General features: G+C 48.3%; 1 protein-coding gene across 1 annotated transcript; it reads left to right on the plus strand.

Annotated features, from left to right (window-relative positions):
- On the plus strand, window positions 1–24,952 carry LOC138492016 (caspase-3-like). Its single transcript, XM_069618935.1, has 4 exons — window positions 1–1,228; window positions 9,938–10,110; window positions 12,575–12,707; window positions 21,076–24,952. Exons 1-4 carry the CDS (start codon window positions 1,027–1,029, stop codon window positions 21,519–21,521), a joined length of 954 nt encoding a protein of 317 aa, XP_069475036.1. The 5' UTR covers window positions 1–1,026; the 3' UTR covers window positions 21,522–24,952.
- The last annotated feature ends 419 nt before the right edge of the window (window positions 24,953–25,371 follow it).

Consider the following 25,371-nt stretch of genomic DNA (forward strand, 5'->3'; position numbering starts at 1 on the left):
ACCTAATTCAGTGAGAGCGTTTGTCCTGGGAGCGGAGGCATAAAGGGAGCCTGGGAACCTCGCAGACGCACTGCTCACTCGAGGGAACCAAACCTCAGAGACGCATCACTCACTGAGCCTGAGAGCCACCACTCACCGCGGCACCGCGAGCCTGTGGGACGCCACTCACTGCAGGGCACCAAACCTCAGCGACACATCACTCACTGCAGGGCACCAAACCTCAGCGACACATCACTCACTGCAGGGCACCAAACGTCAGCGACACATCACTCACTGCAGGGCACCGAGCCTGAGAGGCACCACTCACCGCGGGACAGCGAGCCTGTGGGACGCCACTCACTGCAGGGTACCAAACCTCAGCGACACATCACTCACTGCAGGGCACCGAGCCTGAGAGCCACCACTCACCGCGGCACCGCGAGCCTGTGGGACGCCACTCACTGCAGGGTACCAAACCTCAGCGACACATCACTCACTGCAGGGCACCGAGCCTGAGAGGCACCACTCACCGCGGGACAACGAGCCTGTGGGACGCCACTCACTGCAGGGCACCAAACCTCAGCGACACATCACTCACTGCAGGGCACCGAGCCTGAGAGGCACCACTCACCGCGGCACCGCGAGCCTGTGGGACGCCACTCACTGCAGGGTACCAAACCTCAGCGACACATCACTCACTGCAGGGCACCGAGCCTGAGAGGCACCACTCACCGCGGGACAGCGAGCCTGTGGGACGCCACTCACTGCAGGGTACCAAACCTCAGCGACACATCACTCACTGCAGGGCACCGAGCCTGAGAGGCACACTCACCGCGGGACAGTGAGCCTGTGCGAGACACGTCACTCAATCACTGCAGTGCACTGAACCTCACGGTCACCACTCACCGCGTGAAGCAAGTCTCTGAGACACTAACTCTGCAGGACAGCGAACCCCACAGACACAGCAGACACTCCTCACTGCCGGACACCGGGCCTCACAGGCACACCGCTCGCCCGCTTGACGGTTTTCCATCTCACTGACCCAGCATGTCGCGCGGAAAGCCGCCAAGGAAGGACCGGGCCCTTCTGGTCTTCATGAAGTCTTTCCACACCCGCTGCCCTCTGCCCAAGCGCAGCGGCGCCGAGGCGGATGCCCGCAAACTCTTCAAGGTGCTCTCCGGTCTCGGCTTCAAGGTGGCGCTCCACATGGACCTGACGGCCCAGGAGGTCATGGACCTGTATCTGGAAGGTATGCACTTTGGGACTACGCGCCCAGCCAACTAGCGTCGCACTGCACAAGGCGATATGCACAAGATCACACAGAGTGCGAAGTGAGCGATCGGTTGCTCCATTTACTCACCAATAATGTTTGAGATTTCACATCCTTATTCTTCATGGCCTGTAAGAATGTCATTCTGTTTTCCCTTGTTCCCTACCTTTCCTTGGAGCGCTTTGAAACATATTGTGCAGAGGCGCTATATAAATAGATACTCATATCATATCATTAAAATGTCACAGAGGTTCCCCTCTCTGGTACAAAGCCGCGCGGCTGTTTATTCCCCCCCCCCTTCCGCTTGGTTTCGTGTTATTCCTTCAGCGTACCTTGCATGGGTGGGTGAAAGTATAAACCCGTGAGTAGGTTTCCATGCCGTCGACCGACACATGTGTCTATGTGGCTCAGTGTTTCATCTACCCACCTGCCTCGCACTTTCCTATAGTGTCTATCCGCCGCTTGCTGTTTGCCACCCCGCGCCTGCTGGCATGTGTGCAGCTCTGTGGGTCTGTGCCTGCGATAGTATCAGCGCCACGGACTGCTTCTAGTGTCTTTAGGGTGTGTTTGTACACGTTACAGTGAGGGTGAGTGAGAGATTGGTTGGAGCTGTGTGCGCCCCTCCTCCAGTGGCGTAACACAACATTTGGGTTGCCCGCTTGCAGCCATGTTGAGGGGCCCCACTCCCAACTGGGCTACAACTCATGGGTCGAGCCACCCCCTGGCCGGGCCTAGATGACCACGCTTGCACAATACACACGAATGTGCTGCTGCAGGGGTACGCCACACACTGCACTAGGCGAAAGGTATAAATATGTGTTTTAATGCATAATACAGCACACTTTCTGAGAAGAATTGTCTAAAAGGCCAAAGCGTGTGCAATTGTTTTGTACGGTAACACCAATCTAAAAATCCAATACATGCAAGTCACCAACAGTGCACATGAACATTAATTATTTAATTAATGTAATGCTTTGCTATTAAAAATGCCATGCCACAATGAAAACATGTCCATCTGGCTTCACATTGTAGGCCAGTCTAGACACATAAAAACATATAACAGTAAAGCATGCCAGGCCACATTTAGACATACCTAGACTGGTTGCACCAAAATGCTAGTCAATTCAAAAACACTTATCATGTTTATTTCATCACAGATGACCAGAAAAATATACAATGCTGCAGTAAGGAACGGCTAGACAAGCCGGATACAAAAGCCAGTCTAGCCAGGTAATTACACTTAGAAGGACTGCTTTATCAGAGATGCCCAGTTAAAAAAAGTCAAGCCAAACTCAGAAATTACTAGACTGGGTGCACCAAAATGCCTCTATAGCCACTAATACCACATAGCAACCCTGCTTAGCCTGAACATGGATGACCATTACGATTTATCACACAATCCCATCCAACCCCACTCCCCCTGCCTCCACACATACCCTCTCCCTCCCATACCTTGCCCCAACTCCCCAAAATTAGCTTATCGGCCCAGAATTACCTCCACGTCCCTTTTCCTTGTCCCAGTGTTTACGTATGAGGCTCCTTGCCTCATGGGTAAGTACTGGAATAAGGAAGAGTGGGACAATGAGTAATGAAGATTACAGGTAACTAAGCCAGGCATTACCTCCATGTCACTCTACCTCATCCCAGTACTTGTGTATGAGTCAACATGCCTCAGGAGGATAGCTCAGGGGCGACACGCTTGTCTTGGAAACAGGACAATGCAGAGCAACACAGTTTCGATCCCCGGGTCCGCGCTTAGAAACCTCTGGGTATTAAGTACATTATAAATAACAATTATAATGAAATACACACGTACTGGGATGAGGAAGAATAGGGCTATGAGCAATGAAGATTGCCAATAAGTAACCAAGGGATTAAACGCAAGTAGTGGTGCAACACCATTGAGCTGGATGGGCTTCAGCCCCCCCCCCCTTCTTGACATTTTGGGCTATGTTGACTCGACCTGGCTGACCTACAGAGCCCTTGCCGGACAGAACAGGACACAGATGTTAAACAGAAGCTGGGTTTTGCTGCTAACAAAGGCCCAGCAATTACTAAGGTAAAGCATTTCACTGTTAGCATCTGCATTGAAATGCATAATTCTTTAGGCAATTGAAATCTTGACATGGGTTTAGTGCTTGCATGCCAGGGAAGTGATTGGAAGGGTAGAGAGGGCACAGGAGACTGCTTATTCTCACAGCACTCCATAAGCAACCCCCCCCCAAATTATGGTTTTGTTACACCCCTGAATACAAGCACCCACACCATTCAACATACACGTACACACACACACACATCCAGCCACCTATACATTTAAGTGTGCACCCTTTCACCATACACTCAGACAGGCAGCCACCTATACATTTAAGTGTGCACCCTTTCACCATACACTCAGACAGGCAGCCACCTATACATTTAAGTGTGCACCCTTTCACCATACACTCGACATCCACACCCAGCCACCCATACTAGTAATTTTGCACACTTTCACCATACACTGACAGAGGCAGCCACCTATACGTTTAAGTGTACACCCTTTCACCATACACTCACACACGCACACTTCATGGGGTTGAGGGGAGCCCTATTACTTAGAAAAGAAATGGTTTCTTTTTGAAGTCACTCCGACTTCATAAATAAATTATTTTCATTAAGGACCGAACCATAATGGAAATAATTTCTTTATGAAGGCAGAGTGACTTCAAAAAGAAACCCTTTCTTTTTGAAGTCAGGGAGCTCCCCCACCCATGACACAGAGGCCTCCAGCCTAGAGGTTTCCATGTCATGGGGTTTGATGGAGCCCTCGGACTTCAAAAAGAAATTGTTTCTTTTTGTGGTCACTCAGCCTTCATAAAGAAATTATTTCTGTTACGCTGTAACAAAATAATTTCTTTATGAAGGCAGAGTGATAAAACATTTTTAAAAAAAAGAAATCTTTTTTTTAGTCCAGGGGGGCCAGTGCCCTCCTCCCGCTAATCTCGCCTACCCGGGGAAGAGGAGGGGATATTTGAAAACATCTGGGCGCTGAACGGACACGCCGTCTTCCGATGGACACTTGTCAAGCTTTATCGCAGGCCTAACGCACTGCAGCTGCCCAAACGCGTTCACTGCGCTTATTGGTCAGTGCACACAGGTTCCAGTACCTTGAAGCAGCAGCAGCAGCACTATATAGAAAGCGTAACTGCACCACCACTCCCAAGTCCAACAGGCAACGTAGTGGGTCAATAGCTCCCGTGGATATCCCTGTGTAACCTGCAGACTCAAATCCCACTTGGGTCGACTCTGAATTGTATCCTACCTTCTTAGGTCTGCTGACTGCCACTATGAAAGGCAACAGTTCCAGCTAGTATTTAAATGCTGGCGTGAGCGGGCAGAATGGCGCAGTCAAGCAACCACAACTACATAGTGTTAAGAAGTTGCTTGTAGGTGAGGGTCTAGCCACAGAAACCACGTTAGCCTGGCCCCGCCACATCACAGACCAAAGCATCTCAACTGTAAAAGAATAACTTTCACTGTTTTCCATTTCACTCCTCAAAGTTCCCCCTCTTGGAGCCCTTCCAATGCCTCCTTTTAAAGGACCTGCTATAAGGCTGAAGACCTCCTCCCCAAACAACCCGCAATCTCAATTTCACCAACCTCCTGAAAGGATATCTATTTATTTATTTAATACACACGTGGCATGAAATGCCTATACATATACAACATTAATACAATTCACATAAAAACACACATCCTTAAAAATCAACAATTGCTAACATTCTTTACAATTATCCCACACAAGTTCATCACATATCATCACTTAAAATTCATGTTACTGGTAATAACAAGACAATTATTAAAACCACATGAACTCATTAACTCAATATCTGTATAATTTCAACACATTTCCAATAACATTTTACAATATAAAAAAATCAAATTAATATCACAGCCCTTAAGAAATACCGGCCATATCAATGCGATGTCTGTCATGTTTATGCTGTTATCTTATGCCTTAAAGTATTTCCAGCGAAGCTCCCAAAGGCTTTCACATTCCAGCAGTAAATGTTCTGAACTCTCAACAGTGTCAATTCCACACAACCGACACCAGCGCATATTACGCAGAATCTGGCACTGTGCACCCTGGGTCAATAAGGCCACACTTGTGTTCAATTTAAGCCTTACGTATTGTTTCGCAGTTGCGCTGTTAGGAAAGGCCTTTATATATAATGACGTTAACATCTCTTTTTTGAATGTAATCACAGAATGCAGTGTCGTTTTTCCCAGAGAACATATTAATTAAATACTGTTCTCGACTGTGGTCAAACCGTTTTTCCCTAAAACGGTTCTTCCTGATGTAAACAGCACCATCTTGTCTCATACCACAGCATCCTGCTTGCTATTTCATGCATGTGCAGAACATCTTCCCCACAGTGCCCATTTTCAGATTATTATCTATGTCACAAAAGCCGCCACAAAGGCACCAATCATAGTGTCAGATCCAATTTTTAACAGTTTATCACAGAGTAAAATTGTTTTTTTTGTTACTGCCAGAGAACTCAAACTCAAGGTACAATAATTCAATTGGAGTTGTGGGAGTTAGCCCAAACAGCTTGCGTAATACTTTAGCTTCATATTTTCTTAAGGCATCTAGATAATTCCCACCCCATGTTTCTACACCGTAAAACAAAATTAATCGGACTTTCGTCTGATATAACAGCAACACTGTCTGAAACGACATTCCCACATCGTTTCATTACAAAACGATTTATCATATTAACGACTGTACAAGGATATCACACTCACCTTACCGTTGAAAACAATGCGAAGTGGTGGGCTCTGTTGGCCAAATGTTTTGGTCTTGCCCAGTCATAGAACTTTTTTGGAGTTTTGTATTTCGCCGCCTGACAAAAATCAAACTCTGTGATGTTCCCATGGTAACATGACAGTGATGTTTGGCCTTAATAGCGAGGCGTGGCATGACAACTCTCTAGCACGCAAAGTCATACACATCACGCTCTTGTCTTCTCGGAAAGCAATCCTGATGGCATGGAGATTGGAGGCCGCCATGGCTAAACAGAAATGGCTGGGCTTATTGCCTAAGATCTGCGACACAGAAGGGGCCAGTCTCAGAAAGACGTCGTCTATAGCCCGCGCCGCCAAGCTTAGTGAAACCATTGAGGCTTTCACCTGAATAATATGGCCCTCTGGCGCATTAGACATATCCCAATGGGCATTATGAAGCAGGTATCATGATCTGCAAAGCACTACTATAGCAACTAGCCACAATCTGGCATTAAGTGTTGGAAGGGAACAGTGGTCGAAGTGTATGAAAAGATGTAGTGGAACTATGTTCCCTGCTGGCCTGCCCCGCTCCCCACAACCTCCATCGCAGCGCCCCCACCCACACACAATCCAAACCCCCAAACAAACACACCTGCTGTTTAAGGGAATGTTTAGTGAGTGCACTGCAGTGCAGGTTTCATCTTCCTCTTCCACTTTTATTTTAAAATGAAAACATTCCAGAACGGTTTCTTTTTAAAATAAAAGTATAGGAACAGTAAAACTTTTTTAAAAATAGAGGAGCACCGCTCCTGACTGCTCCCGCCCACGTTGACCACTGGAAAGGAATGATCATTAACATATCTACTATCCGATCCTTACAACGATAACTTTGCTATTGGCATCTGCACAATTGGGGGGCGGTGGGCATTGCGTAGGGCATGGCCCCCGGCCGGCCCGGGTGGGTTGCAGTGGTTTTCGCCATGGAGACCGGGTTGGCAGCGAAAACTAAGTGGAGCGGAGACAGGTCCTGCACACCCTGTCTATAGTAATCCAGAGGAAGGTGACTACGCTTTCTTGTAATCTGTGAACCCAGAGTGACAGAGGAGGTCCTCTAATCAAAAGCGCCCAGGATCCTTATAGAACCAACTGGAGAAAAATTTAAAATTGACGCCCATCCATGAAGCTGCACAATTGGGGGATGCGGGATGTTGGGGTGGGAGTTTCATGTTACATTTTGTACTGTTTAATGCATGCTTGAATGTAGTGAACAATGCGATATCTGAAATCGTAAATTTGATTTTTGTTTGTATTTGTTTCTTCTCCATCATATTAATAAAAAGATTAAATTTAAAAACAAAAACTCCGGAAAGACCTTTTCCCTGGGGTCAACCAGACGTGGACTCACTGTGCTTAGAGAGGCTCAGCTTCACCTCACTGATGATGCCCAACAAGGCTGAAACACGTGTATGGGGTTGTTGTTGGTACTCTTGTTCAGAGAGGAATAGCCATAGCGTTTCGGTGCTGGACTGCCCCTGGGAAGGACAAAGACTGATATGTGGGGATATTTCTTCTCTGTGAAAAGAACAGTGAGAAAAAAGCAGATAGCTGCGAACCCTCAATGTGGTTAACAACCACTGAACAGGTTATCATGCCTTGTTCTTCCGAGAGAGGGGCGCCTGCTCCCTTTGTTGAATTCTTTTCCCTTGTGAGCATGCATCTTGTTACTCCCCTCTTAGCATTGTGCCTCTCTACCCCAGGCTGGCCTTTCCGTAGCAGAGCAGTCCTCCCTCTTCCCAGTCACGATACTGAGCACAACCAGAGTCGTCATTTGGGGGTCGCCAGGCGTCCTCTTTAAAAAAAACAGGGGGTTCACAAGTGTAGCACTTTGAGCAGTGAACCTAAATGTGAAAGAATAGGAATAACAAATAATTTTTCTTCCTGGAATTCTATACAATAATTGCTAGACTCATTAAAGGTTTATTTCAGGCCTTTAGTCTGTTCTTAAACACCTAATATTCACAATGCAGACAAAAACTTCCCAAAAACATTTAGAGTAGAATAAGCATCCATTTTGGGACTATGTATATTTCTTTTTGCAAGTTGCAGTTATAGCATGTTTTTTCTGCTGTTGTCTCTTTTCCGATCATCATAAGACATTCCATCTCGGTGTCCTCGGTCACTTGACAAAATCCTTGTGCCTAAAAGGTTGTGTACAGTGTAGAAATGTTTGACCATAGCACATAAAGTGGCCCTTGATTTCATTGTGCCACAATTAATGCTTTGTTGTAATGTGTCTATCTTTCCCATCTCACTGCCATGCCGTTCAGGATGTTTGTTTGCATGTATGAGGTACCGAGTGCCCAGAGTAACGGATGCCATGTGAGGGCGCTGCTTTCCCTGCACTAATCTAAATTCTTTAATACACAGTTATGAACCTTCCCAACGGTATGTATTTTGCCAACCTCTGAAAAATGAAAAGTAATCCATGCAGGCTTGATATGTGGCCAACTTTGCACCAGACCTGCAGATGAACTGGCCTGCTGTTAAATCTCAGTTACCAGTTTAATGGTATCCCCTACACAGTGTAATTTACTTTCTGACTTTCACAACATTCCAACATGTAATTGCTCATTTCACTATAGCCAGTAAGATAGAGATAGCCGGTGAGATAGCTCAGTGGGTTGAGTGCTCGCTGCTGAGATGTGTGTGTGATATGCAGGTTGCAAGTTTGAATCCCGGCAAGGTCAACTCAGCCTTCCCTCCTTCTGAGGTTGATAAATGAGTACCAACACAGGCTGGGTGATATTGTATGCATATTTGTTCTATATAAAGTATATTAAAATATTAAGTGTAAATGCTATATAATAATACCACATTATCATTTGGCATTCACGTCTGCTTGCATTCACAGTAATTTGATAATATTGGCCTATACACACTGATATGAACGATACACATGGTACTCCATTCTTGTATGAAATGTATATCACATTATAGTGATATCGTAACCATATTTTTCGTAGTGTACTTAGAAACAATGCTATGTGATGCCACTTCCTGTTTTGTCAAGTGGTGAAAGGTCGTGTTCCATCGCTTCCTGTGATGTCCCTTTGGGGTGGGGTCAAATTACATCCGTTCCTGTGATGTCATAAGAGGTCAAGGTTCGTGTGATTTCACTTCCGCTACCCCTGGCATTTTGGTGAAATGACGTCCCTGAGCACAACGAACGTGTACATCCAGAGGGATACAGCATTTCCTAGTCTTTCTCTTCTCCTACATCAAGGCAGCTAAACCTCACACTATCTGACACCCCTTCAACTAGACAAAATGACCCACCTTAGGTACCTACACAAGCTGAGACGTCACACAAGTGAGAACAACTTTTGTTACACCAAACCTTGCACCCTAATACCCAAACATGTCACGCAAAACGATCTAAAGCAATTATAAAATCGTACCCAAAAAGCCGTTCTAATCATTCCTTTCCCTACTTACCTATCTCACACTGTCAGGGCAAAGGATGAGAGAATTCCAGAATCTGTCAACCAAAACTCACCTTGGCCTAGCACTAACAGACCCCTGGCAACAGATATGTCATACTGCACGACTGGACACATTTTCCAACTTCTCCTGCTTCTCCACCATGGCCCCTATAATGATTAATTTCAATGAAAATCATTATGGGGAAGATGTGAGGATTACCTTAGACTCTTCAGTAGCCAACGCTGCATGTCTGTGCTTAAAAGCTCAAGAACGCAACTTATCGAATACACAAATACAAATAAGTTAGTGTTGCAGAAGGTCAGGCGTAGTCTATGCTGGTCATTGTGAGATTTCAGGATTTGGTTGACTGTCTCTGTTCCGATTGCCTTGATCTCACTATCCAGAACCCGCAGATCCTAATGTTAACCAATTTCATTCCAGAGACTACCGAGGACCAGGGGGACTGCTTTCTGAGCGTGCTTTCCAGCCATGGTGAAGAAGGGGTGGTCTACGGCTTTGATGGCTGCCCGGTGAAACTGACCGACATTTTTGCCTTGTTCAAGCCCAGGAGATGCCCGGGTCTCGCAGGGAAGACTAAGATGTTCTTCGTGCAGGTGAGACCTGGCTATAGAAATCAAAATTGCTAGGAGCTATTGCGCTCCTACTTGTATGATATGATATGTCATATATAAGGCGCCTATACACAAGTGTTTCTAGGCAAAACAACACAAGGGAGGGAAGACAGAGGGAGGACAAGACAAATGATCTTACTAGTCCTTGTGTCATTCAGATTGTGCAAGTGCGACAACGTAAAGTGCAGGGGGAAGGGATTTGGGGAAGTGCCAGGGAGAGGGAAGAGGAAGTGCAATGAGGCCAGCATTGCTCTGACTAAGTGTAGCCAGGGCAGTGAGGTTCTGGGTAAGTGCAAGGAGGCAGGAGACTAAAGTTTACAATTACAGCCCCTAAGTGTGCAGAATGCCTGGAGGCAGTGCACAGGATTCTCAGAGGCTTGCCAAGCAACCAGTTGCCACCGCAAACAGGTAGGTCAGCAGGGTAGGGAGAGAGAGAAAGCAGAGGAGAAAATGAAGGTATTGAGCTGCTTCCGGAACTTCAGGTGGCCCGGCTCAAGTTTGAGAGGGGCATGGAGGCTGTTCCAAAGGGAGACTTCCGCAGAGGAGTGATAGCTACCCCCCACTCGCTGCATGGAGAAGCGCCTGACTCTTGGAGAGTTGGGGGTAGCTGAGCGAAGGGCTCGAGAAAGAAGGTATTTTGGAAGAGAGAGTTGGATGTAATATGGGCTCCAGCCCCAGAAAGCCCTGTGGACGATGCAGAGGGTCTTGCACTTGACTGGGAGCTGGTGGAGAGAGAGAGATTTAATGGCTTGAGCGATGCAGTCCCTGGGCCTGAGGCTAAGGATAAGTCTTGCAGTCCTGTTCTGGATTAGTTACAGAGGGCGGAGAGTAGAGGAAGGCAGATTGAGAAAGAGGCTCCTGTAGTAGTCCAGCCTAGAGAGAACCAAGGCTCTAGCGACAGTGGGCTTCTGGGGGAAAGTGAGAAAAGGAAGAATTCCTCTGAGGAGCTGCAGCTGATAGTGGACCTTCTAGGCAAGGTCTGTGATGAGCCGAGAGAAGGTGTTGAAGATGACACCGAGGTATTTTGCCTCACAGGAAGGCAAAGGAAGAGGGCACACGGAGGCTGGCCAGAGTGAGAGAGGGAAAGCGGGAGCAGGGGGACCAATGAGAAGGATCTCCGTCTTACTGGCATTAAGGCAGAGGTCGTTGGAGGCGCACTAATCCTGAATCGTGGATAGACAGTCAGGAATGAGTGAGAGAAGAAAGGAGGCTGAGGGGAGCCTGAAAGAGAGCTGAGTGTCATCCGCATAACACTGAAAGTTAGAGGAGAAAGTAGAGATCAGGTGGGCCAAAGGGGCCAAGTAGACATTGAAGCACCAGGGTGAGAGGTTAGAGCCCTGTAGAACACCACATGTGGAGAGAGAGGTGGTGGAGAGAAAGGACCCAAGTTGAAGCTGGGAGGTTCGGTCCAGGAGGAAGGAGGTCAACCACTCCAGGGCCTGATCTGTGATGCCCGGGTTATCACGAGTCGCTAGCCTAGAAGTAGCCTAGAAGATATGGATATCTTGGCACCAACAGCTACCAGGGGCTACTTTTGACTCTCCAGGTAAACTGTGCAAACATACCTATGTGAAATGAACTCTGTGTGTTTGGAAATATGTACAAAGGAGCATTAGGACCCATCTAGAAGACATTTAAAGCATGATTGGTCCAATGTAATGGGCAAGAAGTTAAACAGAAGTTGATTATGTGACACACTATGCATTAACACCACGACTTACAGAGGCAGCTCCTGCTTACTGGGGGATGCCCAATACACAGGAGCTGCTTTTAGCTTCTGCTCATCACATTTTATTTCGACACCTGGACTTCTTGGCTCCATGTCATAATGTCCCCTGGGAAAAAGTCGCCAGGTAGGCAACTTTTTTCCCTGCACCCCTAAAAGCCTTCCCCCACATATTCTAGGACAGGGACAATGTTCTATTCTAACTCCAGCCCTACAATATTTGGGGAAAGTGCTTGATTTTCATGGGAGTGCAAATCTGGGGAACTGTCGCCCCCTGGCATCCTATCCACAGGCGACCTTTTCACTGGATACCGGACTTCTTTCATGGGATGATGTATGCAAGCGTTGAGTGAAAGGCCGGTATAGGTTTGGCAGATCCTGTCGCACATTTGGCATTTCTTTCCTAGACCGATTTGGGGGCAGGGGAGGGAGTCCGGTGCATGTCAGGTTGTTCTCCTGTAACAAGCATGTCCTTCGACTACCAATTATTTGAACACCTATATTAGCCAAATGGGCTTTAAAAGAGCTTGTGATCTAGCCCCGTTCCTTTTGTATTGGAATTGTCTGAGGGCTGGGGGACCCTGTGGTGAGAGAACAAGGACCTGGGCCCCTGGTGGCTCTTCTTCACAAAGTATTTTTCCGTTCTCTCATCTTAATGGGGGTCAGTATAATATATGCACCTTTTTATAATTGCTGCCACTATTTGCGCCTTTTGCACAGGCCTGCAGAGGGGCGATGCTAGACCCCGGGGTGACGCTAGAATGCGACAGCAGCACGGACTCCCAGGAGGACAGCTTCTCCCACTACCTGTCCATCCCCGATGACACCACGGTCATGTTTGCCAGCAGCCCAGGTAAGATGGCAAAAACATGTCTTTTATGCAGGTGAGTATTGAGGTAACCGTCATTGATCGTCCAGTAAACGCAGGTAGTGTAGCGGAGCATACGTAGGGTGGCCCATGGGGGACCACAGAGCTTTTGAAACGCTGGTGCATATGACAGCCATGTACAACTTAGGCCAAGTCATTGGCATATCAGCATAGGCACAATTCCGTCTTCTAGAAGTGCACAGACAATTACAGAGTTTTAAAGGATATGGGGCCTCATTCCGACCCTGGCGTTAACCAAGGCGCTATTAGCGCCTTGGTTGACGCCGTTATTTTTCCGACTCCGCCATGGTGAATAGCGGAATTACCGCCCCATTCCAAGGTTGGCGGGGGCGGTAATTCCCCATTCACCATGGGCCCTTCCCCATTCCCATTTTTGGCCCATAGGGCTCAATGGGAATGGGGAAGGCGCTAATTACGGCACCGTAAATTACGGTGCCATAATTAGCTCCTAGGTCCCTTTGCGGGTTGGTTTTTTAACGCCTGCAAAAAGCAGACGTTAAGTACCAACCCGCAAAGGGAACTCGGAATAGGGCGGTAAGGGTTTAACAGCACCGGTCTCGTTACCGGTGACCGTTAACCCTTGCCGCCCTACTCGGAATGACCCCCATAGTCTTGAATGCTATTCTGCCCAGTTGAAGCCACCTTTCTGAGGCCCAGCCTGTCAGAGATGCTCATGATGTAGGGATGGGACAGTTGGACACTTGTCTGCTTGGACTGGACTCTGGAAAGTGACATCCAAAGCAGACATATATTTTGGGCACAGTAAACTAGAGTGGCCACCACTGGTGGACTCGGATCCAAAAGAGGCCCTGGAAATAATGTTCTAAGTGGCCCGATATTACACATTTTCAGCCAGCCCAGCCCTTTTCCTATGAGAACATTTGGAAATAAAATAGGTTATCACACAAAAGAGGTCCAGGGCGCAGAGGCCTACCGGGAAATCTCCAGAGTTCGCTATAAGTGAGTCAAGCCCTGGTGGCCACTGGTATGGTGCAGTCCATGGATTAATACAATACGTTATCGCTCAAGGGCATCCCGGGCTAAAGCTGTGTGCATCAGGAGGCGTGTGGGGGCAGCTTGGGAGACTAGTGGAGTAGCCAGTTCTTAAGGGCAGGGCAAAAGGAACTCGAGGGTTGGGCTTGAGTCTGCTCTGGTTCACCCAGAACTGGAAGGGCTTTGGGTAGCCACGACCAGAGGTGGAGTAGACTGGCCTTTAGCAGTTCACGAGGCATACTCGCCAGAGCTGGCCTGGGCTCTGAAGATGCATGGTGCAGTAAGCCACTAAAAGATGGGCTCACTCACCACAGCTGGAGTGGCCTCACTCTCAACTCTTGTTAGATTTAAATCGAACTGAACTGGGCATTGGTTATACCCATCCGCAGCCGGAGTGGGGTCTCTGCACACGACACGTTTACGGGAGAGATGACAATGCATTTTCTGCAGAAATCTGTCAGCAACAGGAAGGTCACAGATTTTGTTCACTGCAGGGCCTTGACTCCGCCTTTATTCCTTCTGATGTTCTATGCGCTGAAGAGCGAGTGTTATTTACAGAGCTGTGAAAGTAAACAACTTCACTTCAAGTGCTACATGTGGAAGCCCTGACATATTTACCTACGCGCCCTTGTTTAATTTTCTGACAACCAGCTAGCTCTGATGATATGATAGGTTATTTATAACGTGCTTAATACCCAGAAGTTTCTAAGCGGACCTGGGGGTCGAACCTGTGTTGCTCTGTGTCGTCTTGTTCCCAAGGCGAGCACGTTGCTGCTGAGCTATCCCGAGGATATGGTATACATGTGCCATAAAAACGTAGGCTATCTCTGACTGCAGAAGTAGACTGTAATCATTCACCGTAGATACATCTTGTTCTGTTTTAGAAGTATCCTCTGAAAACATATAGCAGGGTTATTGCGAGCTCAGGTAGCCCATACCTTCGTTAACCCCTCAAGTGCTAAGGGGGAATTCCCATAAAGCATCATTGTCGGCGCCACCCATTCCCACAGTCAATTAATCAGACTTGCAATGGCGTTTAGAAATTGCACTTGATGACCTATCGGGTTACCACTGATTTCAAAGGTACACTATATAACTTAATAGTGACTGTGGCAGTTGTTGTGCTATGGGAAGGCGCGTCTCAGCAGCGCTGAATAAGAGACGCAGAGCCAGTATCAGGTGCGACTATATTTTAATGTAACAAGCCGACAACTGCTGGAAACCCTGTGTCTGCCCCTCCCTAACCCCAAGGTCATATCCCTTGCCTTCCGCACCCAGGGCCTCACATAAGACCCGCCCACATAACGATGTGGACTTGCGGACATCTCCCCCTTTTTTAACCTCCATGTCCTTACCCCATCTCTTCTATGAGACGGAGTGGCTTCATGCGACTCCTCTGTGGGTGCCTTGAACTTTTGGGCATCAACCGCTCACTTGCTGAAGGTTCAGTGTTCCGCTCTCCTTCTGACTCCTCTCCATCTCCTTGATAGTGTTCGTCTGACGTCTTTTCTTCTTCGCTTTCATTGTTCACTTCCCAACTCATTCTCAGGTTGGGGATCACACGTTTAAAGTGTGAGACGTTTCGTGTTATTGACGAACAGTCGTTTCCTTGTGCCGTAATCATCGTGCCTTTCTTGTGGGTCACGATGAGTGGGGTGGGCGCAAACGTAGCATCCTCTTTCCTTGCTTTCGGTTGTCGAAGCCATACCTCATCCCCTGGCTGCATGGGTGTCTCTCGAGCTTGTCTCTTGCGATCCGCAACCTCTTTCATCTTTGCCTTTGCTGTATCGTCTTTATCCATGGCTTCTTGTTCCAACGTTGTCATTTCAGGTGTTCTGGGGTCTTCTGGTAGCCTCGTCTTGACTGGTCTCCGGAACATTAAGTCCGCAGGGCATATCCCTGTCATGCTGTGGGGTGTGTGCCTGTATTCCCTCAGCAATTGGTTAATGACCTGCTCGAAAGACTTGTTTTGGATGTTTGCAATTTGGAGTGTCCTTTTAATACTGGCCATGAATCTTTTGACCATGCCGTTTGCTTGCAGCCAGCGAGGGGTAATCTTGCAGTGTTGGAACCCCATGTATTTGGCAAAGTTGTGGAATACGTGGCTTGCGAATGTTGGGCCATTGTCCGATTTTATGATTTTTGGGATCCCATATGCCGACAGCATTCGGTCTAGGACTGGGATGACACTGGCGGTTGCGCTACTCTCCACTATCTGCGCGTCTGGGAAGCGTGAATGTTCGTCCATGAGAACCACTACATGGGTGCCGTCTCGTAGGGGTCCGAAAACGTCCACTGCAAGCTCTTCCCATACCTGCTTCGGCAGTGGTGACATTTGTAGTGGGTTCGGGTGTGGAGGTGGTGCTACCTGCGTGCAGATGTGGCAACCCCCCACAATGTTTTCTACCAGCTTGTCGAGCTGCGGGAACCACACTTTTTGTCGGAGGAGGCGCTTGGTTGCTACCACTCCTCTGTGTCCCTCATGCGCCTGGTGCACTGTCCGTTCACAGAGTTCCCTTGGAATTATTACTTTGCATCCTTTGAGCACTATGTGGTCCTCTACAACTGTTAGTTCATCTCGAACTTGATCGAGCCATTTGACGTCTTCATGTACTATTTCTGTCTCGGGCCTGGCCTGTTGTCGCATGAAAGTTTTTTTGTTTGATTGTAGGCAGTGTCTTACGATCCTGAGGGCTGGATCTCATTCCGAGTGCATGGTCAGCTCGGCCACCCTACGGGCAGTGGCTGTAGGTGATGTATTACATAGTTTAGGTATGCATCTGCTATGGAGGGCCGTGACTCGGCTGGTCCCGTTGGGTGACGGGATAGGTAGTCTGCTGGGTTCTCGTCCTTGCCCAGGCGGTGGATCACTGTGAATTTATAATCCTGCAGGCGTAGGCCCCACCGGGCTATCCTTGGGGGCATTCGTGCCCTTGGATCGCCATAGATGGTCAGTAGGGCCTGATGGTCCATCACTATTGTGAATTGCTTGCCGAACAGGAACAAGTGAAAATACTTGCACGCCCACACTACCGCCAAACTCTCCTTCTCGGCTTGGGAGTATGCCTGCTCTGTGGTGGTGAGACTCCTGCTGGCATATGCCACGATGTAAATGTTGGACGGTTCCGTGGGGTCTTTCTGGGTGTGGATGGCCCCGAGACCCACCGGGCTGGCATCAATGATGATTTCGGTCTTCCTCTGGGCATCGAAGTAGGCCATATCTTCTGCTTGTGAGATGGCATTTCTAATCTTCTCGAATGCCATCTGACACTCAGTGGACCAGGCGAAAGGTGTGTCCTTACAGGTAAACAGACGCAGCGGGTTACTTATGGTGGCGTAGTCCTTTAAGTACCTGGAGCAGTAACTGGCTAACCCTAGAAATGAGAGCAGGTCCGATGTGTTTTTAGGGGGCGGGGCCGAGTTTAGGGCTTCGACTTTTTCAGGGTCTGGTCGCATTCCCTTTTGTGAGAAGATATGGCCAAAGAATCTCAGGGCGCCTTTGGAGAATTCGCATTTAGTTTTGTTCAACGTGAGTCCTGCTTCCTCAAGAGCCTGGCACACCCTGTGTAGTGCTCGGTCGTGTTCCTCCAGAGGTTTTGCCATAAACGAGTACATCGTCCGAATAGTTCAGACAGTTAGGGACTTGTCTGATCACCCTGTGTATCTCTTCCTGAAATATTTCGAGTGCAGAAGAGATGCCGAAACTGAGCCGTTTATACTGGAATAAAACGAGATGAGTTGCAAATGTGGTGATGTACCTGGATTCTGGTGGTATCCCTTCGTTAGATCTAATTTTGAAAAGATTTTTGCCCCATGGAGGAGGTGGATCATATCCGTTGTTCTGGGTGCCTGGTGTCTTTCCCTTTCAATGGCTACGTTGGCTCTTCGCATGTCGACACACAGATGTATGGATCCGTCCGTGGATTTTTTTTGGACGGGGACGATGGGTGATACCCAGGGTGTGGGGCCTGAGACAGGCTCGATCACGTTCATTTGAGTTTGTCTAGTTCGTCCTTCACCTGCCTTTGAATATTGATCGATATGCCGAGATAGTGTTGCGCCACTGGTTTGATAAGCGGGTTGATGTGCAGGTGCACCTTCCTGTTCTTTAGTTTGCCAAGACCTCTGAATAGTTTGGGAAATGCTTATTCTATGGCTCCGGGCTTGACAAAGTATTTATGTGCCATCAGTTGATATAGTATGTGCACTAGTCCCATATCTACTGCCGTCCGAAAACTCTGCAGCGTGCTCTTTGTGGGTGCACCATGCCGTGATCATGCCCTTGCATGGTAGTAGCGGTGTTGTTGCCCCGTATGGGTAGATGTCTACAGAGGTTTGTTTGACTTTTGGTGGCGGGGTAAGCGACTCGTAGGCTTGTTCACTTATGATGTTAACTGTTGCTCCAGTGTCAATTAGGAACTTTAGTGGGGTGTTGTTTACATGTAGTGTAAGGATTGGGCTGTGCTGAGTGGCTGTGTTGTTATTGAGTGCCCAGACGTACCCCTTTTTCCTCTGGTCTTCATCTGACGACGGTGTTTCACTACTGGTGGGAGATCGCATCTCAATGTACCTGACGAACCGTCACCTTTGGGAGCGTCTGGTCCCTTCATGTGATCGCCTGTCTTTGCGTGGGAGCGGACCCATGGGATCTCTGTCTTCTCTCCGGGGCGTGGCGGGTTCCTCTTCCCTTCTTGTGTTGGGAGGGCTGTGCCGGGCTGTTCTTTGCCTGTCATAGGTGCGTTGCCTGTTTGCAGCGGGGCCTGGTGCATTTTTGCACATCGCTATGTAGTGATCCATACCCCCGCACAAGGCGCATTGTTGTCCCAGGCTGGGCCATTCGCCCGCGTGTGGATATTCATACCCACATCTGTAACAGGTGGCTTTGGGGCGCTTTCCTCCTTGACTGGGGGCTGTGTAGAGTTTGTTGATGATGTCCGGATTGCTCGTGGGTTGTTGTATGGTAACCTTGCCCAAATTATCCAGTTGTGACTCCACTGCCGCTTCCATGCGCGCCAGCGCCAGAATGTCATCTAAAGATCTTTGTTTCTGTAGTAGTTGCTTGCAGAAAGGTTGTGAGAGACATCCAGCGATCACTTGTGACCTCAAAGCTTCATCATTCGAGTATTTGTGGAACTCACAGTGTTTCAATTTGATGCGGAGGCGCATGACGAAATTGTCCATGGATTCGCCCTTCTCTTGTCTTGTAGTGTGAAATATGTGGCGCTCATAGCCAATGTTGGTGTGTGGCGCAAAGTATTGTGAGAGCTTGTCGTGGAGTTCTCCGTAAGTGACTGTTTCGATGTTCAATAATTCGCCTGCAATGTCTCTTACTGCTGGCCCCACAGCCATGAACAGCGTATTTTTGAGCCGCTCCTCATCTTTCAGACCTATAGCTCCTGCGTAGAATTTAAAATCACGGAGCCATGTGGTCCATCGGGGTCCTAGGTTTGATGTGTCACGTATTTCAAATGGGCTCGGCATGTGCATGACCTGTGCGGAGCCACCTGCCGCCTGTGCGGGTTGGCCATCTCCTTGCGCATTTTCTGCGCTCCCTGATGATGACACAGTAGCTTGCGCCGTGTCCGACATGTTTGAGTATGGGCCTTGTATTTTGTTTAGGGTTTCCTACTGATTCACCTTAGACTTACTTTCGTGATGTTTGTTCATGTGGTTTTGATATTTCTCCCACCTCCGTGCCTGTATGGCACTTCCTGTATTTGTGGTTGGAGTCCTGGGGTGTCTACCCCTCTGTATTGGTGTATATGCTTTATATCTTGTGGGCAGTTCTGTTTCAGCCCTTCTGTGGGGTGCTGCGTGTGAGCCGTAGCAAGTGGGTGTGGCAGATTAGGGCTGCCTCTTCTCTGCTTGTATTCACGGGCTTCACCCCTTTCCTGTTATTCCCGGGGCCTGCCGTGTAGGTGCTGGCTCATGTGTAGCTGGGCTGGGCGGGCGTTGTGGTTCGGGCGTGTCGCGGGCGTATCATACGCCCTGCTTTGCATGCACGTGTGATGCCGAACGGGCCCGGCCTCAGCACGCAACTGTCGCACATGGGAGGTGCGCCGATGCGCTGCAACTGCCTGACGGCAGACCTCTCCACTAGGCACGGGTGGGCTAGTCACCACTCGTCGCCATTGTCGTGCTCTGGGAAGGTGCGTCTCAGCAGCGCTGAATAAGAGATGCAGAGCCAGTATCAGGTGCGACTATATTTTATTGTAACAAGCCGGCAACTGCCGGAAACCCCGTGCCTGCCCCTCCCTAACTCCAACGTCATATCCCTTGCCTTCCGCACCCAGGGCCTCACATAAGACCCGCCCACATAACGATGTGGACTTGCGGACAGCAGTCACTCCAGCCAATGAGAACGCTCAGAAAGCGACGTGTATCTGCTATGTTCTGAGCAGACTCCTGGCTGCTTCCATGTGTGCATCAATGGCCAGATCTCCACGTGACTTTTCCTCGTTCTTTCCCGTCTTACTTCAGCGCCTCACTTCCACCACTTTGTGCCCGAGCCTTCACGAGACTAGGGACAGGGCGCTTTCTTGAGCTCCCTTTTCATGTTTTCATGGCGGCCATTTTGAATGTTGCATCTTGATGGAACCATTGGGATTAGAGCCAGGTGCTAACTGCAGTTTTACCCTCAGTTGCATGGTAGGCCGGATTATAACAGTGCTGAAGCCCTTGGTAAATAAAGGCATCTGTTTGCTTGGCCTGTTAAGTCAAGTTCGGAAGTCATAGTGCCTTTACTAAAACACTGCTGCAGGGAAATTGTTGTCCTTGTCAAAATACCCTCCCTGGTAGCAACTGCCAAATAAACATTTAACGAAGAATCTGCAAGCGTCTGAAACGTTTGTCTCCACAGAACATTTGCACTACAACTACCATGAGCTCTAGTCAGCATAGTCAATGGCGAGACATCATGGGAGTCGTAGTCCTTTTTATTAATTTATTGTTATTCGTGTAACGTGCTGCATGGTACAGGAGCGTGAGAGCAAAAGGAGAACAGCAGCAGGTCTCAGAAGGGAGTTTACAGAGGTAAGATTATGAGTTTAAGGTCCTTTCTGAATTTAGTAGGGTAGCAAGTGCTGGGTGATGGGGAGAGAGTTGCAGAGTTTGGCACCAAGGAACGAGAACGCCTATTTGCCCTTTTTTCTTTCGATTTTCTATTTCTCCTATATATTTCAATTTTTCATCTCTATCTTTTCTTTCCTTTTTGACCATTTGGTTTCCTAAACATTTTGGGAGCGGCCGATTGCAGACAGAGTCCCTTAGGGAGTTGCAATATCCTTATGTGGGAGAAGAGACTTGCTAATGACCTGCTCCCTTTTCTCTTCCTCTGTAGGCTATGGCGCATTCCTGAATCCCAGCGGCTCCATCTTCCTCCAGACGCTGTGTGAATTGCTCAGCGGAGAAGAGCACCAGCTGGAGCTGTCCCAGCTGTTGACGCGTGTCAGCCACATCGTGGCATACGGGTTCGAGGCCCGTGGCCGGCACTGCGGCAGCAAGGAGATGCCCTGCATCGTCACCAACATGACGCGGGAGGTATTCCCCTTTGCCAGAAAAGTTATCAAGGAGAAGGAGGGGGAGAGTGCAGAGACCCCATCCAGTATCAGTGACTTGCAACCCGATGGAAGTTGGCGATCCCTTGAGATGAGCAATGTCAACCGGCTTCTCAAGCTGAACGCTGTGGAACCATCGGCTACCCGCATCTCTGAGACAAAGGTCCGGACAAAACTTGTGAGCTTGAATCAAATATGTGCAGGAAACACAAGTCTGAAGGTTATATAGATCCTGCAAAATAATGCATGTACATTGCCAGGTGTGCAGGGCAGCCTTTTTCATCTCCTGATCCCATGGGGTGGGGAGCACCTAGAAACGCCTGCTCCATACGTTCAAAGAAGTCCTCTCTGAGAAGGTCTAAGGCAGCCCGGATATTTGAAGCACCCCACCACAGTGCACAGCAAGCGCACCCATAGACAGTGCAATGGCCTTCTGCCTTGCTGTCAGCCTGGCTGGAGATCAGACGATCATTGGTGCATTCATACGTTAGTTATGTGGTGGGGATCCTCAGGACGCTTCATGGATAGGCCAGGGCTCACATGGGGTTCAGAAAGGAAGATTTTGTAAGTGTGTTTCTGGAGGTGAGCAGGTTGTGTTGGTCAGAGGGAGTTTGCAATAGAGGCAGGTCCTCACCATAGAGGCACCACCTTCCTTTCTAGCTGTTTGTTGGATCCGGAGTAAGCTCGTGTTGGCTCTGCACACTGAGCATCTAGGTGCCTAGAGTTGTTTTTATGCTGCTGAGATATTTAGGGACCTTCTTATAGAAGCATTTATGTGTGAAACCGAGACTCTTCTAGTGGATCCAGACAGGGATCTGGAGCAGGTGGATCCCTCCAGATTCTAGTTTGGCCGCACTGTTATGGACCATTTGAAGAATTGATGTGTTGGCGGGCTGAAGTCGAGTGAGTTGGCATAATATAGTCTGACATTGATGATGGCATCTATCTGCAGCCTGCAGCACCCTGTAAATGCCCAATAAACAACTACGGGATACCCCCCATGGTGGGTAATACAAAGATTGCGCTGTCATAAGCAGAGGCACTAGGATGTGGTGACAGGGAGCAGCTGATCCAGGCAATCAAAGTCAATTTCGACTTGCGGGTGATGCCTTGGCCTTGGTACGGAGAGTCCTTGACTGATCTGGGTCAGTGCAAGCATATATGTTTCTGCAAGTATAGTGCCATTTTGGCAATCCCACCCTTTGCAATAAGGCCAGATTTGATGTTGTAGACGCCAACACGGTGCCCTCTGGAATCTCTCCGCTGGTGGCGCCCTAGGTAGGTGCTTGTAATGGCCTTACTGTAAAACCACCAATCTTCGGCTGAGAGGCACAGTCTGCAAGGATGAGAGGTTGGTGGCACATTTGGCGCTGAGGATCACTTGGATCCATTAAGTTTGGGGGTGCACTGTGACATCTATGAGCTTATGGCACACAGTTTTCCATGGCCTTGTATTGGTTTTGCTTATTTTGACAATTGAGTTTCGTTGGCGACAGAAGTGGTGGAGAAGGTTGTAGACTCCTCTGATCTTCAGGATAGAGTAGAGGTGCATTCAGAAGAACAGTGGTGACAGAACTGAACCCTGGGGGACTCTACAAAGGCACCTAGACGAGTTGAATAGGAAGGGGCTAAGCGTAAGGAACTGAGATCAGCCAGGGAGGGGGGATTGAGACCCAGGATCGGGAGTCCAGGAAGTGCTTGGAGGCTATTCCCAGGCTTGTGGCTGAGTCAGGGTGAAGTAAAGAAGGTGCTGGCAGGCACATAGTCACTTTATACACGACTGTTCTGAACAGAGCCGTCTATCTGTGCCTTTTCACGCTCCATGGCAATGAAGATCTGCACATTCAGCTAGTACACAATGGGGACAATGGGCAAAGACCAAGCGATTTCCCTTGTGCCCAGCCTATCAACAAGCCACACGTGTCAGAGTGGAGCATCAAAGATCAGCGTGCACGCAGTGTTAGCTGTACCTTTCACGTGTGACTGATTCTGCACCAGCCTTACCACACTTTCCTAGGCACAACTATTGGATAATTGCCCCCGACTCACCCACATGGATCCCCGCCTTTACACCTAGACCGTGTACTGTGCAATCATGCCATTGGGGCACAGTAGCACGCTTTTAATGTCAGTCTTGGAGTAGAGACCAAGAGATGGACGGGCACAGAGCCACCCTGACTAGTTCCCTTTAAAGCTTGACTTATCTACTGTAGAGACAGGCCTTGGACATCCATGCACATTTCAGATGTATTTTCAGGGTAAAGGCTTTTCTAAGTTTAAGATTCCATACATGTGCTCCGTCCCCTTTTCCCAAATCCTGCATGTATGAAGTTGGTGCTGGGAAGAGGGGGCGCGGGTTTGTGCACCAACAGGAGCAGGTGTTTGTTTTTCAGCAATATTTATTGATCCTCGTTTACAATTGATTTCTATTTCCATATTATTCTGCTCAGGGGGCGCAGCTTCACTTCAATGGCTGTGCAATAATGCATTTAATATTTTATTTGTGGCATATGTATGTTATATATTTGGTCCTTGCAATTTCACGAGCAGCAGTGTTTCAAAACGGCGTAATTCATTGGAAGTACGTCCGAGCCATGAATTGCCAATACGATGCATTTCCAAACCACTCGCCCTTTGCTCAGATGGGTTTCCTCAATGTCACCTCTGTAGGATCATGAGCTGTGGTAACAGGCAGCCTCGGTCCCTGTAGCGCTTAAGCTGCCCAAAGGCAGATTCTAAGCACTTGATCGTTTTTAACCAGGAAGAACCAGAAGTGCAACTTCTTAATTAGATGGTAGGCCTGATTTACAAACCTACTTTAAAAACCGCGCTTGTAAATCAGGCCCGATGTGTTCTTCTGTTATATGTTCCATGTTCTGTGGTAACATTTGTATTTTATTGTATTTTTTATGCAGTGCCAATTTAGCTGCTAGTATGTGAAGTGGCGCGTTAATATGTCATTTTTTTATTTAATTGTTGATTTATAGCAAGCCAAATTACAATACAATCTTTTCCAAAGACAGGGTCGGTGGAGTTGAAGGGTGCGGGAGTCATCAGAAGGGAGAGAGGGGAGTTCAATAAGTGATCCCAGTAAGATATAAAGCAGAATATGTTCCTCATAAACAAAGGTAACAAAAGAAGTCATTAAACGCAGGAAACACAAGTGCAACAGCGAGGCCTGAGTGAGGCGCTCTTGAGAGGCTCTGCTCCAGGGCACAGTCTCGAGAGCGACTCGGTCATCGGATGGAACAGTGGATCGCTTGATCAGAAGGCACCCATCACTGGGGATCACCGGAGGCTTTCTTGAGTGGCAGAACCTTGACAGATCCCTTGAATCTGCCCTAATTCGGTTCATATCTGAATGATTTGGGTAGCTCCTTCCGGAGCTTGAGTGCGTTTACTGTAAAGGATCGACCACTGTGGCTTGACCGCTTCAATCTTCAGGGAGTGGTAAGGTTTCAGGAATGCCGGGAGGTATTTGGACGCCATGTTGGATAGGCCCTGAAGGACCATGACATGTTTGCTACAATGTTACTTTAAGCTGTGTAATATGTTGTACCTTATTAAGTTATTTATGGTTATTTAATGTATTGCTGTACTATATGACTGACCTGTGAGATGGCTTATGAAACAAGTAAAATAAGTATATAAACTCATAAATGTTTCCTTTGTTTTAAAAAAAAAAAATGGTGTTAACAATTTTTAGTCTTAACACAAAAAACATTTCACATAAGCAATGCAACCAGAAAGAAGGAAAAAGGTGAACTGGAAAGAAACACAGAACACAGAATAAGCGTCCGGTATAGCATACAAGTAGCTCTCATTTACACAGTGGGCCTCAGTACAAGCATGGTGGTAGCCGTGCCTGTATGGCAGGCACGGTTACCGCCATGCTCGCTACCAGCACCGCCTCCTGCGATTGGGCAATAACCGGCCCATTACGAGATGAGTGGGCCGGTAATTGCCAATTCGCGGGTAATGGTAATGGCGGGCAGAATGGGGGTGGGGAGCATGGTTGCACCGGCACCGTTGATAATGGTGCTGGTGCAATCACGAGTTCTGCTCGCGGCTGTCAGGAA

The sequence above is a fragment of the Ambystoma mexicanum genome, chromosome 10, assembly GCF_040938575.1.
Source record: "Ambystoma mexicanum isolate Mex_15411 chromosome 10, UKY_AmexF1_1, whole genome shotgun sequence".
Classification (NCBI taxonomy): Eukaryota; Metazoa; Chordata; class Amphibia; order Caudata; family Ambystomatidae; genus Ambystoma; species Ambystoma mexicanum.

What these genes read in the sequence shown, in the direction of transcription:
- LOC138492016 (XM_069618935.1), top strand. Translation starts at nt 1,027, where the DNA reads ATGTCGCGCGGAAAGCCGCCAAGGAAGGACCGGGCCCTTCTGGTCTTC. An exon ending in CATGGACCTGTATCTGGAAG is followed by an intron (nt 1,229 to 9,937) that starts GTATGCACTTTG and finishes ATTTCATTCCAG; the next exon opens with AGACTACCGAGGACCAGGGG. An exon ending in CATGTTTGCCAGCAGCCCAG is followed by an intron (nt 12,708 to 21,075) that starts GTAAGATGGCAA and finishes CTTCCTCTGTAG; the next exon opens with GCTATGGCGCATTCCTGAAT.